The sequence below is a fragment of the Marmota marmota genome, unplaced genomic scaffold (genome assembly GCF_001458135.2).
Source record: "Marmota marmota marmota unplaced genomic scaffold, marMar, whole genome shotgun sequence".
NCBI lineage: Eukaryota > Metazoa > Chordata > Mammalia > Rodentia > Sciuridae > Marmota > Marmota marmota.
The window spans coordinates 2,561,396-2,575,329 of record NW_025999926.1 but is presented as its reverse complement, the minus strand read 5'-3'; the positions used below and the strand labels follow the sequence as shown (position 1 = coordinate 2,575,329).

The 13,934-nt window shown below is 50.6% G+C and overlaps 2 protein-coding genes across 7 annotated transcripts in view; one reads left to right on the top strand and one right to left on the bottom strand.

Annotated features, from left to right (window-relative positions):
* Positions 1-7,662, top strand: part of Secisbp2 (SECIS binding protein 2) — a 37,095-nt gene extending 29,433 nt beyond the window's left edge. For 4 of the 5 annotated variants that reach the window (XM_015503950.2, XM_015503949.2, XM_015503948.2 and 1 more), the window contains 3 exons: positions 5,545-5,699; positions 6,067-6,235; positions 6,767-7,662. In XM_015503950.2, coding sequence (XP_015359436.1) covers positions 5,545-5,699; positions 6,067-6,235; positions 6,767-6,870 — 428 coding nt within the window. In that variant the 3' untranslated portion in view covers positions 6,871-7,662. Of the gene's footprint in view, positions 1-4,935; positions 5,082-5,544; positions 5,700-6,066; positions 6,236-6,766 lie in introns of those variants that run through there. The other variant, XR_007346469.1, reaches the window with a different exon arrangement.
* A 731-nt stretch (positions 7,663-8,393) lies between these two features.
* Positions 8,394-13,934, bottom strand: part of Sema4d (semaphorin 4D) — an 83,435-nt gene continuing 77,894 nt past the window's right edge. For both annotated transcript variants that reach the window (XM_048800295.1, XM_048800293.1), the window contains 2 exons: positions 11,047-11,144; positions 8,394-10,164 (listed from right to left, as the gene is read on the bottom strand). In XM_048800295.1, coding sequence (XP_048656252.1) covers positions 10,138-10,164; positions 11,047-11,144 — 125 coding nt within the window. In that variant the 3' untranslated portion in view covers positions 8,394-10,137. The remainder of the gene's footprint in view (positions 10,165-11,046; positions 11,145-13,934) is intronic.

The window sequence follows — 13,934 nt, the reverse complement described above, 5'->3', positions numbered from 1 at the left end:
TGTATGTGAGGTGATGCTGAACTCCAGTGTGTAAAGTCTGATGTTAGCCTGGTGCTTGTGCCATCATGGCCCCCAGAGAACTTGTCAGTCCTTGCATTTAATAATAGAACAACTGGCACTGGACTGGGGTGTAATTGAGCAGTAGAGTATTTGCATAGCATGTGCAAAGCCCTGAGTTCGATTGCCAGACCTGCAAAAAAGAAGTAAAACTGGTGGGTGCAGGGCGCCACCGCTCACACACACCCCTTCTCCATCACATTAGGGCTGGGGAGAAAGAAGGACCATCTTTGAACACAGAAGTCCTTTCCCCTGCCATGTAAGCGTCAACTTGGGCCAGTCTAGATCCTGGAGCTCAGCCCTGATCTTCTTCCTGTAATGTTTCATATCTGAAGCCTGGAGGTGTCCTGGCATGTCTGAGGCCCCCAGAGTGACAGGAGCAGCAGCTGAACCTCCTCATCCTCATGCCCAATTAGCAGCAGCTTCTTGTTCTTGGCTCGGTTTTGGTCCTGTGTCACTGCTGAGCAGAATATGACAGGACTTCAGTGACCTATCATCTGGCTATGCCTTTCCAGATCTTTGGAGGGGTCAGGCCACATGTTTTTGTTCTTTTGTCACCATTGTCAGTGTGCACAGTTTAAAAGGTGGTCTTATCTCACGGTTTGGTTTAAGGAGAAGGCAGCTGTGGGCTTCTTTCCTAGATACTCTTTGGCCAAATTTTGGGCTGTTTCATACCTCTAAAGTGTCTTGTGAGCTACTGCTTTGCTTTGTCAGCTTCCTAACAGAGGAAAGGCCTATACTCTCATCCCCTAGCATCCTAATACATAGTGTGGCTTCTGCCTGTTACTTTGGGGTCCTTGCTTAATTTTACACATACTTAACATTAAGCAGAGCCACCGCCTCAGTGGGCCTCAGCTGCCTCACGGCCGTGTGCTTCTCAGGGAGTTCGATGCACTGGGTGGTCTGCTTTCCCAACTGCTGAAGGAGTACTTGTTTCAGCTCTCCGTGCCAACCAGTCAGCTGTCACCTGGGCAGGCGATGCCCTTTGTTTCCACCCTGCTCCTATTGGGATACGTTGTTTACAGAATCCTATTGCCACCCCTTTTGGGGTACACTCTTGTTTGACTGGACACGTCCTCTGGTGATCAATGAGGAAAGGGTGCATGGGAGGCACGTGTCGGAGATCCTGCTGGAAATCCAGAATCTGCTTTCTTTCTTGTTGTCGTCATTGTTTTTAAGGGTCTTGGGATCAAACCAGGGCCTCATGCTTGCTAGCAAGTGTTCCACCACTGGGCTACACACCACCCTCCAGAATCTGGTTCTTAGTCCTTTGTCTGTGGTCTTTTTTTGTTCCCTTCCCTCTGGGGTTCTAGGATTCGGGGCAGTTGGCACCTAGCACCCAGCACCCTTGGCTCTGCCATGGGGGAGTTTTTCCTCTGAGTCCTCTCCTCACTCGCTCAGCTCCCTGGAGCTGTCCATCCTGCCTCCTGAACTGGCCTCTGTCCTTTGTCCTCCACCTCTTTTCATCTCACTCTTTGTTTATTTTCTATGAGGATTCTTCAACTATCTTTTCTAAACTTCCTGCAGATTTTTTCGTTTCTGGGGGTTGTTCTTGTCCCCTGAGACTCCTTTTTGTTTCTGCAGTGCGGTAGCCTCACAGTTGACCTGAGGGTTGCAGTGATGCCCGATTCGTGCCTGTGTGGATCTGCGTTTCCTCCACGTTCTTTGCTGTTTGAGTCTCATGATGAGGTTTTCCATAGCTGTCTGCTGGCCCCTGGTCATCTGTCTGAAAGGAGTCTAAGTTAGACTCCTTTAGAGTCACCCAGGAGGCTGGCAACACATAGACTCAGTTTCTGTCTGAGCAAGGAGCTGGGGCTTTTGGGGAGCTCCTGTGCCCCCGCCCCTGCCACCCCTGCCCCGAAGAGCCCATTTGAAGAACCTCTGGTACGGATTGGGTGGCTGTCCTGTTGGAAGTGCTTTGGGATAGCTTCGTCTCCCTGTTGAGCTGATGGCAGGACTCTAGGCTTGCCCTCTGTGAGCCAGTACTCATGCCCACCAGCAGAGGTGTGTGGCCCTGGGGACCTGCAGGCATGGCCTTCCCTCACCAGAGGCTGCCCCTAAGGGGCTGCCACCCACTCGCCTCCTTCCCAGGATCAGCTTGCCCTGCCTAGGGCCTCTCTCTTGTGTGTGTTGCCCTTTGCTGAGCTTTGGGAGACCCTGGGGTCCAAGACTGTGGCTGCAGTCAGCTAGCTCAGTTGTCTTTTGCATTTTAGCTTTCAGAACTTGCTGCTCTTGTCTCTCAGAGATCTTGTGGATTTGTGTCTTTAAAAAGGTGGCTGTTTCTGGCCTGGGTCCACAGTCCACTGCCTTCCTGGAAGCATTTCCTCTTCTCTGATGGGAGGCTGGGTTTTTATTTGATTGTCATGTTGAGGATTTGTTATACAGTTGAACTGTATTTGTCCAATCATTAGTTTCTGGATTTTTCTGCTTTGCAGCATAAAGAACATGGTTGTTGTGTATCTTATAAACTTGCTAGTTGGTTAAGATATCATTTTAAAGGTAAAAATTAATAGTATTAACTTGAACTGTGTTACAGACTGTGTTACAGTGCACTGTATTTGCTCATTAGACATTTTACCTAATAATTCTAAACGTAAGTGGAAGTTGTTTATCAGGGTGGATTGTTATGCTTGCTTCCGCTGTGCTCTCTGGTGGGACCACAGCCAGTTAGCCTTGGAGTGACCATGCTTTCATCTCTTATACATAACCGTGGCTTTGAGGTTGAGCAGATAGTCTGGACTTAGCTGCTTATGTTGGATCCTGAGGACCACTCCAGGCTCAGTGGTCATGGGGCGCACCCCCGTGTGCGGTCCTGCTCATGGCTGTTATTTATTTGTGGCAGAGGCTGCAGAGCAGTGGCAGTGTGGGAAAAGACAAGAGGTGGTGGTGGGGAGAACGGGGCAGGCAGTGAGCTTTGACAGCGTGTGAACTGCTGTCTACCAGGGAAGCCTGTACAGACACAGTGCCCAGCCACGCAGGTACCCTGTGCCTGGCACATTCTGAAGTTCCACATTGCAGAAGCAGGGTGCAGCAGGTGTGGAGCTGAACGCACACATAGAGGAACAGGTTGCTTCAGCTAAGGGTAGGGACGGCCCTCCCAAAAGCCAAGTTCACACTCCAGCCAGGGCCACCCCGACAGGCAGGCCTTTAGAGGATCAGGCTGCAGTGTTAAGTCTCTTCTGTACGCTGCCCAGATGCCATTGGTGACTCCCAAGGGCTGGCCAGACACTGGATAGAGGGAGACCCTCCACTGAGGGGCATGAAGGAGACTTGTCTGTCTCCCTGGTAAGTTGAGAAGATCCTCATTGTGGTGTTTCTCAGGAACACAGCCATCACCCTACCTCTGCCGTCTCCCTCTTGACCCAGCCCGACCAGAACTGGTATGCTTCCTCCTCTCACTCTGTTCTCAGGCGCATCTAGGATGGGTGGAGTTCATAAGGGTGGGCCATGGGCTTCACAGTGAATTCAAGTCCAGCCCAATGCAGAGGTGAGGTGTGTCTTTGAGAAGCGCCTCTTAAAAATGAGATAAGCAGGGGCTGGGGTTGTGGCTCAGTGGTAAAGCAATTGCCTAGCACTGGTGACGCCCTGGGTTCGATCCTCAGCACCACATAAAAATAAATAATTAAATTAAATAAAGGTTGAATTCATTAAAAAAATAAAAAAGAAAAGAAAAAATGAGATAAGTAATATCTAGTTAGATTGCAGGTGAAACTCTCACAGGTGTAAATAATTGTAGTAAACCTTTGTCGTTTCTAAGAGTTGGGAAGAATTGTGTATCTTGTAGGTTCAATACTTGTCATAAAGGGCAGTGTAACTCTAAAGTGCATGTCCTGCTACATTCCAGGGGCCACTGCCACCCTCCCACATCAGCCTGTGTGCTTCCTTTCACTGAACAACACCAGTCTCAAGGAGGAGTTTTTATTAGCATCTTTCTTAAGAGGGATGGTCAGCATTTTCTCACTTAAAAATGTGGCATTTCTGTGAATTATTAGTTCATATTCTTTGCCCATTTGTCTTTGGAGAGTTCTTCTTTTTACTCATTTTCTTTTTTCTTGGATGAAGGTGATACCAGGGATTTAACTCAGGGGCACTCAGCCACTGAGCCACATCCCCAGCATTCAGCCCTATTGTGTATTTTATTTAGAGACAGAGTCTCACTGAGCTTAGAGCCTCGCTGTTGCTGATGCTGGCTTTGAACTTGTGATCCTCTTGTCTCAGCCTCCTGAGCTGCTGGGATTGCAGGCGTGCACCGCCGCACCCGGCCTCATTTCCTCTTTTTTAATATATGCTTTTTTATGACCAAGTAGAGGTGCTGTAAATATTGATATTTTAAATTTTTAATTTTTTTGCACCTAAGTTTCATTTCATTTCTCAGCCTTCCCACTCTGAAGTTTTTTGTTTGTTTTTTGCCCCCTTCAGGGATTTCATGTTTAGGTAGACTATATTTCAGTCTAAGATGAGTCTTAACTGGATATTTCCAGGAGCCTACCCAGTTGCCCCAGGATCTTGTCCCCACTGATGGTGAATGCTGTTCCTCGCATACTCAGTTTTCATCTGTTAGGTGATTTCTGCACCCTTTATTCTGTCCATGAGCATCTCCTCATTTATGTTTTTGGAGTTTTGTAGCAAATCTGGAACCTGGTGATACCAACCTCACATTTTCCCATATTATTTTTCTTCACTTTTAATTTATTGGGAAAATTCCATTTGTAGTAAGTCATTCTCTTTTAAAGTTTTTGCTTAATGTAGAGTTGACATTTTATCATCTTAGATCATCTTACCTAGCATCGATGCCTTTTTGTTTGGCTACACTGTTTACTTAGCATATTATTCTGTAATCTTTCATGTTCACTGATAATTTATTCCTGCTCACTGCAGTCATTTCATTACTGATATAAGAGAAAGGAGTCATCTATTCCATCGTACGTTCTAACCAGCCGCTACTGGAGCAGAGAGAGAGGTGTGCTGTCTACTTCCCTTGTGCTGGGAGTGCTTCTCGGGGGCTGTCAGCTGCAGGTGGCCAGGTGCGTCGCCTACATGCATCATGCAGTGCTCCTTCCGCCTTTCTGCCTCACTTGGAAGTGTGCCCAGGTGGTAGGGGCAGTGAGCCCTCAGGAGCCAGATCCTGGGTCTGACCAGAGGTGTTCCCTGGGTTAAGGAACTTCTCCTTTCTGGACCTCTGGTTATCCATCTGCAAACAAGGGTTCAGCAAGTGGGGACAATGCAGAGCTAACACATGTGAGCAACTGAGCAGTGGCCTGGCATGAAATACGTAGTAATGTTAGCTAATACTCACTTTTCCCCTTGAGCACAATACCAGCTGTGTATTATCATGTCACAGAGGCGACTCTTGGAGAACTGATTCTTCCTCTCCGTGGAATTTAGCAGGGAACACTGACCTGAGTAAAGTCAGGTGGGGCGTGTTTCTGTCTGTAGACTCAGTATTAACCCCATGCTGCATGTGATATGTCCTTGTCCTCTCACCAGGTGGGCTGGATGACACTCTGCACACCATTATTGATTATGCCTGTGAGCAGAACATCCCCTTTGTGTTTGCTCTCAACCGCAAGGCTCTAGGGCGCAGTTTGAACAAAGCAGTTCCTGTCAGCGTTGTGGGGATCTTCAGCTATGACGGGGCCCAGGTGAGAAGGGGCTCAAGTCTCATTGGTCCCTGCCCATGGGAGGAAGTTGGGGAAGAGTAGACCACGTACCTGCCTGCAGGATACTCCTGAACCCCTGGAAGGTTGGCACTAAGAAGCCACCACTGAGGCAGAACCTTCTCAGTGGAGCAGTGGTCTCTGGCTCAAGGCTTACTGCCAACATAGAGGCTCTCACACAGGCCTGCGAAGTCAGCCTGGCCCACTCTTCAAGCAGAATCCTAACCACCTACAGGCACAGAGGCCACGCTGCCCATGTTGCCCCTGCTCCCCTGTGGAGGGTGCTGTAGAGTGTGCAGGGCAGCTCTGGGCATTCGGTGGACATCACCTGTGTGCTTTCACTTTGCTCAAGGACCAGTTCCATAAGATGGTCGAGCTGACGATGGCAGCCCGGCAGGCTTATAAGACCATGCTAGAAAACGTGCAGCAGGAGCTGTCCGGAGAGCCCAGGCCTCAGACTCCTCCCAGCACCCCCAGTCAGGGCCCCTCCGCCACCACTGGAGAAGAAGAACCGCACTACAGTGAGTGCTCGGGGATGGTCTGGTGTCGGGGTGAGTGTCCTGGAAGTTGCTCGTCAACTTTAATCAGGGTCCTTAGGAGAGCAGCTTGGTACCAGTGCTACAAGACCGTCTGCAGTGGGGTGTGGAAGGCCCGCCCAAGACCCACAGCAGTAGGGCCAGTGGTCCAGGCCATTGCCTGTGGGATGTTAATTATCCGACTTTGGAAGTTGTTTCAGACAGGCTTCAGCAGAGGGGTCCTTAAGGGAACTTCTTCCTCCCACCTTGGGAGGCTGAGTTTCTCAAGATCATTAGTCACTGAGGTGTGCTCCCACAGGGTATGATTGGTGCCGTGCCTTGTTGGGGTACTTGGCCCAGCAGGAGGGGAGGAGCGAGGTGGAGCCTGCTGGAGAGCGCTGTACAAAGCGAGCCTGAACAAAGCGAGCGCTGTACTGGCAGCGTCTGTCACTTGCTCCACCACGCTGATGGTTTCTGATGGAGGAATTCTGTGACTTGTCATGTCTGCTCATCACTTGCGCTGTTTTCCTATTTTAGTTGAAATTTGGAGAAAGCATCTGGAAGCATACAGTCAACATGCCTCGGAAGTAGAAGACTCTCTGGAGGCTTCAACCTCTCAGATGATGAACTTGAATTTATAAGAAAAGAGTTCTTCCTTGTGTGTCTTTGTGTTTGGGGCAAGGAGGGAGGAGGCTTGAAAAGACTTTGGGGCTTTTTCGTCTCAGTTTTTACTGACCCAATGTATTTTGTATGACTGTTGAATTTGGAAATTAACCGGCATGAAAGTGCATGTGAACTGTGGTCATAGGCCCTCAAAGCAGTGAATCCCATCACATGGATGCTCAGGTATATGGCAGAAATCTTGTCTGAAAGCTTGGTGAGGCAGCTCTGCCTTTCTGAGCATACTGTGGATCTGGAATGTACTGGAAATGGGGTACTTGAGTACTGGGGCTCCAGGGAAATTTTGCATTGCAGCGTAACTGAGCCGTAACTGAACTGAGTGGGGTCTGCAGCAAGCAGCGGTTGTGCTCTTGCCTGCAGGGGGCCCATGGTGAGGTGACTGGGGGGAGGTGCCAATCCCTTCACAGGATCACTGACATAGGAGCAAGAGGGCACTGGGGAGGGCCCTTTCTCAGGGGACATAGCTCTTCACCTTAACCATAGAGAGGGTTTGCTAAAATGAGCCTTAGAAGGAAAATTGGTTTTCTAACCTGTGACGTTTTTAACCTGCATTATTCCTTTAGTCTTTATTTTCCAAAGAAGCAATGTACATTGAAATTCCTAGTTTCAGTTTAATAATCTACAAATCTTTCTTAAGTAAACATTTTCTGAATGTGGTTTCTGTCATAGAGGCCAGGGAACAGAGCTTACTTTCATATTTTCCCTGTAAGAGGGCATATTTATTTTGAATAAAGAGTGATTATTTAATCTTGTATCAGATTCTGGTGATCTCAGGCTCAACAGTGGACTCAGGCTTCCTGACCCTTCCTCCATCCTGATTTGTCCTTCTTGGACACTGGCCCTTGAACTGACAGGACCAAGCAGGGGGAGCCCCGCGGCCCCTGGCTTAGAAGTAGTGACTGCTAAAGTCTCATTCCTGCTCACACCTGCAGGGCGAGGTCCTGCTCAGCCCCACTCCTCCCCACATGCATTATTTTGGCCAAAGTCAGTTACAGAAAAGGATTTTTACTGCTGCTTGCTTGTCAGGCAAACAGGTATTATTTTGATTCAACATTCTTTTAATTGAAATCATTTGTACCTAACATTGCACCTCTGAGAAGTGGCCTGTGATGAGCAAGGACAATTGAGCAAGTAAGTTATGAGTGGCATGCTGCCTCTTGGGAGCTCACGGTGACCAGGGTGTGCCCATTTGTACGTTCAGAGCTGCCTCAGTGTGGGAGATGGATGTGGGTAGCCAGGTTAGTAGCACAGAGGAGGGGTCTCCTGCGCCCCCACCACCACATCAGTAGGTAGCAAGTTGATTGTAGTGGGTTTGAAAATAGACTGCTTGAGAATCAAGCCCCCCAAATTAATTTGTGGGCAAAAATTTAAATAGCATGTCAACTAGAGTCAGCAGCTAAAATTTTAGAATTTGATCCAATAGAACAGTATCTTAAAATCTCTGTTGAAGGCAAAAGCCATTTGCCCAAAGGCCCTTCTTGGAGGTCTCCAGATCTGTTGTACTTGTTCTGCTAACATGGGCATAAATCCAGGTTCAGTAGAGGGAGGACGTGTGGTTGGATTTTAACCTCTCTCAGCTTCCAGAGGTTTCCTTCTCATTGGACTCAATCAGGTTGTCAACTGAGGGTTCCCTCAGCATGCCATTGCTTTCTTGGCAGAGGAGGACTCCATTTGCAGCCAGCACCGCAGGTGACTTCAGCCAATGGCACCATGTAGGGTGCTGGGGGCTCCAGGACTAGCATTAAACTGGACAGGCAGGCATCTCCTGACTTTGAACAGTGCAAGAAATCAGATTCTCCCTCATGACCTCATTTCCCAGCAGACCCTCCCTATTCCCTTAAGCCTAAACTCCAGACTACAGGGAAGATACAGAAAATGCACCAAGGGACAGGTCCCAGCTGACAGCAGTTTGGTCAGTTGTTGGTCGTGGTTGAAGCCACATCCCTGCATGTGAATCACAGTGAAAGTTGATGGAGACTTAACGGGATTTTAAAGTTTCGTATTAAGATGGTTCTGCAAGCAAGATCTGTGTTCGTTGGCCCCGAGGGCGAGCAGGTGCCCAGGCAGTACCTGGCCCTCCATTCCATGGGGGAGGAGAAGGGGACAGTGTGTGTCATCTTGGGCGCTGGCCTGAAACTCAGCTGTGTCCAGGATCCTCGTTCATGCTGGATTGTCGTGAAGTTGCTGTCTGGAACATGCACGCTGATCCTATGCGATGGCTGGTCCCAGACTCCTCAGCTCCAGAGAGGAGGGACACAGAGCCAACTGTGGTGCAGCCAAGGTCTCAAGAGGAACACTTTATTTTTAACAGAGGTTTTGGTTTATAACAGCTATGAAAATCATCTGCCGACGAGAATTGACACGTCTCTGAGATTAAAGGCTAAGCAACTTCAGGGCCAGGCCTACACAAGTTCACACTCAGCGACAGGTTCAGAGTACAGCTGTAATAATTAGAGACCTGGAAGCAGGCATAACAAAGCATGCAGGACTCAGACCTTTGTCAGGAAAATTTAATATGGCACCAGGAGATTTGCATAATTGACCAGTTTGGCTTTCTACCTCAAGCCTGGTGTCCCATTGAAAAGCGGAGCACTTATGGGTAAACACAGGCAGGAACCACGCCACGTTAGAAAACAGAGCCCATGTTCTGAGGGGAGTGAAGAGCGGCACAGGTGGGACAGCTCCGCCCTGGCCCGGCCCTCCTCATCTCTCACGTCTTAGGCAAAGGACTCTTCCTTAGAATCTCACCCTCCCGTCCAGGGAGTGGACCTTGAAGTTAAATGGCTAGGTGTTTGGGTGGGCACAGCCGCTGACTTGACTTAATCTGTAAAACCAGTGGTGGGGGCTGGGCAGGAGCCTGCCAGCTCTCGGTTTGCGGGGTGGGTATAACCAAGTCCTAGGGATCCTGTAGGGGTGGCCACTAGGGGGAGGAGGAGCCCTGACACTTGCTCTTTTGCGACAGCTGCCTTGGTTTATAGTTTCTAACCATCCTGGTCACCTGTTTCTGACAGGTCCTAAGCACCTAATTAAAATAAGTTCCTGGTTACAGTCCCAGGCCCACTTGGGGTTCAGTGCTTCTCCACTACCCAGCGTCTGGAGGGACCAGTCAGGTGGTGTCCTGAAGGCTGTGTGCATAGCTGGTCAGGGTGCTGGGGCCTTCTTCAGGGGCGACCGTGGCTGGTGGCAGCAGGATCTGCTCAGGGTCTTGGCCAGAACGTTCCTCATGCCTAGAAATTATCCTCGCTACAGCTTTCCTGCAAGAACAAGGTGGTCTCTGAATTCCTGCAGAGTGCTGTGTGGCCTGCTTTCTCCCACACTGTCACAGAGATAATGGTGAAGGCCTGACACTGGTGAGATTCCCCTTTGGGGTCCAAGGAGTGATTTTTCCCATAGATGTCAGAAATCCAAAGAGACCGCCCATTTGCCTAATTCCTGGTCCTGCTTCTTCAAACAGGCACTCTGCAGCCTGGACTGCTCACCCAGATGTCCCCAAGGGCTAGGAGGCGCTGCCTCTCCTCCAGTATGAAGGACCAGCTGTAAATGCCATCAGTTCTATTGGCAACAACTGCGGGAGCTTTTAGCAGCCGTTTAATCCACGCCCTTCAAGACCCTTGGCCTGTGCTAGTGGGGACCTGTGTGGCAACACATCCAATAGCCTCTGGCTTTGCCTTCTGGTAGCAGCTAATAAAACACAGTGACTAGGCGCAAGGGCCAGACAGCCCCTGCCTATGTGGGGGAGTCTTGCCAGGGATGCCACTGTCCCATGGTTGCTGCAGCTGTGGTTCTGGGGACTGACCCTGCCAAGACTAGGTGTGGCACATACCTCGCCCCAGAAGCACCCAGCACAAGGAGGCAGCTCAACCTGTGTAGGTCTCCTGCGCTCTTCAGAGAGCTCTGCAGTGCTTTGACATGTCCATGGGCAGCCACTGGACTGTGCCTGCCTCCCTGATCCTGCCTGACTTGGTCACCTTAAGGGTCTGTAGGTCCCCTGCAGCCTCAGTGACAGTACCCAGTATTGCCCCAGGGTTGCAGTATTCAAAAAAAAACAGAGCCATTTGCATGCTGAGAGGCAGCAGGAAGGGCCCATTGACAGAATGGGGGCCCCTGAAGGATCCTTCCTGTGGCCAAGTACATACCCAAGCTTTCCTCCAGCCCCGCATCAGCCGGTCATGCTCCCCGACCACAGCCCTCCAGGCTGCCAGCTCCTTGCTCCACCTCTCCTGCTGGGCTGCCTCTGGAAGACAACCAGGTCTATGTCAGCTCTGCCGGCCTTTGTAGCACTGTTGATGCTCACTGTCCACCAAAGCTGTGTCCCAGGCTAGATGGCCAGGGTGAGCCCAGCTCTGACCTGCACTCGTGGCCCAACCCCCCAGGAGGCCCCTTGCTGGGTGAGCAGGGCTCCCAGTGTCTGCTGGGGGCCAGCTGTGTTGCTTGGGTGAGTTGGGCCTTGCTTTTAGAGTGCTGACCATAGTCAGGATGTCCACCCTCCTCCTCTGGGCCACAACTTTGGTAGCAACTGCTCTCCAAGGCCACAGCAGCCCTGTCTGCATCTCGCATGCCACCTCCTGTCCCTGCATGGCAGAGGGCTGACTTGCCACAGCCATGCCAGGTTGCACAGGTCACGAGACTCAAATGGTGAGGCCTGCAGCTTCCTTTAGTTCCCTCCAATGGCTAAAACATCAGTTTTCACCCAATCTGACAGCATTTCAGGTAGCCAGCATGGCTATGGGCTTTGGAGACATTCTGTCCCTTGCCACTTGGTCTCTGTGGCCTCCAAGTGTGTGGGCTTTATCCTGGATCCTGAAAACAAGTCACGAGCAGGACAGCCTTGGTGGAAAACCTGACAGCCATGCAAGAAAGAACGCCGTCATGTCCTGAACTACTGGCTTGACACTGACTTCAAAGGCAGGTTCTGGGAACACGAGTCCTTCAGGTGAGAAGCAGAACCCAGCAGTGCCCAGTGGTCAGTCGCAGTGCCAGGTACCACACAGTCTGTGGCGCAGGCCTCCACAGAAGGACACAGCAGGTAGAAGTAAGTGCCCCCTCGGCAATCTAACTCAAAAGGGGCCCTGCAAGGACTCGTGATTTAGCGAAACTTGGGGTAAGCAGGGTGGGGGACGCCCTCCCCATGTTTCCTCTTGTTCTGTAAACACATCCTGTGGGGATGGGGATGATGGTCTCCTCCACCTGCCTCTTGGGGGCTTACAGTAACTGGGTATGAAGTCGCCTGTGTTCAAAGTCAAGTCCTGCTCTTTGCTGGCTGCTGGCTGACCTTGGGCAAGTCACTCGGCCTTTCTAGGCTTTGGTTTCATCACCTGCATCCATCTCATAAGAGAACTAGGTGCACTGAAAAGGACGGGCTTCAACCTCCTGGCAGCTCCTGGTGGTGACTACGTAGCCATCTGCTGACTGCATTTGTCGCCCACCTGACTCCTGACTCCACTCTCACAACTGGTGAGTCCTTTTCCTGCTGACTCTGTTTCGTCCTGGCAGCAGCCTGTGGAGCAGGATGGCATGGGAATTCCACGGAAAGGTAGGGGACCGAAGTGCTGCAGGAGGGAGCCTGACAACTTTCCTCCCAAACCTCCACTGAAAGGACGATAGGGGACCACATCCCTGCATGTGAATCACAGTGAAAGTTGTGTGTGTGTGTGTGTGTGTGTGTGAGAGAGAGAGAGAGAGAGAGACAGAGAGAGAGGGTGTATGCAAAATGGCACAGCAGACCTGAGAAGGTGGGGCTCACGGCCAGGCACAGGGAAGCAGGGACTGCCTCAGAGCAATGCACTCGGCATCACCAGTCCCCTGGGGTGGGGAGAAGCAGGGTACTGAGGTGCACGTGGCTTCAGATGTCAGCTGCAGCACCCCGAAGCCCAGCCAGGACAAAGGACCACTGGAATGAGTGGCCACTTCCATGCCACTTGAGTGGGGCAATCTAGAGCCCCCAACCTTGACCCTTTGGGCCCTGCTACTGGCCCTGTGTGGGCTGCAGTTGCTTAGAAATGCTGAGTCCCAAGCTCCAGGTCAGACTATTCTAGCAAGAGCCTGCAGGGTAGAACATGTTGTGGAGAAGAGCTGGACTCAGGCGGCTCCCTCAGTATGCCTGGGAGTCACCTGGACAGGGCCTGAGTCCCTCGTCACAGGAGCCAGAGACCACACCTTGTGGGAGAGCAACAGGCCAAGATGTGGGGATCAATACAATCAAGGATCAAACAACAACTTGAATGCACAAACAAAAAAGTAACTTGGAGAGAGAAGGAAACTTTGCAAAGCAACAGCAACAAAAATCCGGTGAAGTCATCTGTTCTCAGCAAAGAGAAGATGCTGTATCTGTGAAACCATGCAGCACAAAGAACAGAAGAAGGCTCTGAGAAACCAAAAGGTGATCCTAGAAATGAAGACTCATGAAGGTTTGGAAACAGGAAGTAGAGGGGAAAAGTAGAGATGACAAGAAAAAGTTGGAACAGCAGAGGGGGAGCCCAAGTTGTGTCACCTCTTGGAAGTTCCAGAAAGAACAGAAGATGAAGAACAGTGACAGGTATTCATTAAATGACACAGAATTGAAGGTCAGGGGTTTCCACATTTAACAGGCTGAGTAACAGCATGAAAAGACCAGGCCAGCATGAGATTTCAGTGCTGGAGAAAAGAGGTGAAAGAAGAAAACAGGAGATCACAAACCCTAGGGAAGCAAACAGGCTCCCAGAGAAACACAGGCCCCTGAAGGTGTGGAGCAGCCTCTCGGATGCTGCAGGTAGTGACTGCAGGTCAGAGTTAATGCCTGGCAGACTCGGGAGGGTGTCAAGACAAAGGGTTCAAAGGTCCTCACCTGCCTTTTCACAAACAGTGGAGTAAAGGGAACACCTGGGAGACCCAGCACCTGTCTCAACAGGAGAGAAGGGAGCTTCCAGCCTCAGGCAAAGGCAGTCCCAGCAGGACACACCTGGGCACAGCATGCAGGCAGTTGGACAGGAGCTGGCCAGAAGGTTCTAGGGAGGCTAATGACACTGATGTCACTTGTGAAGGGATT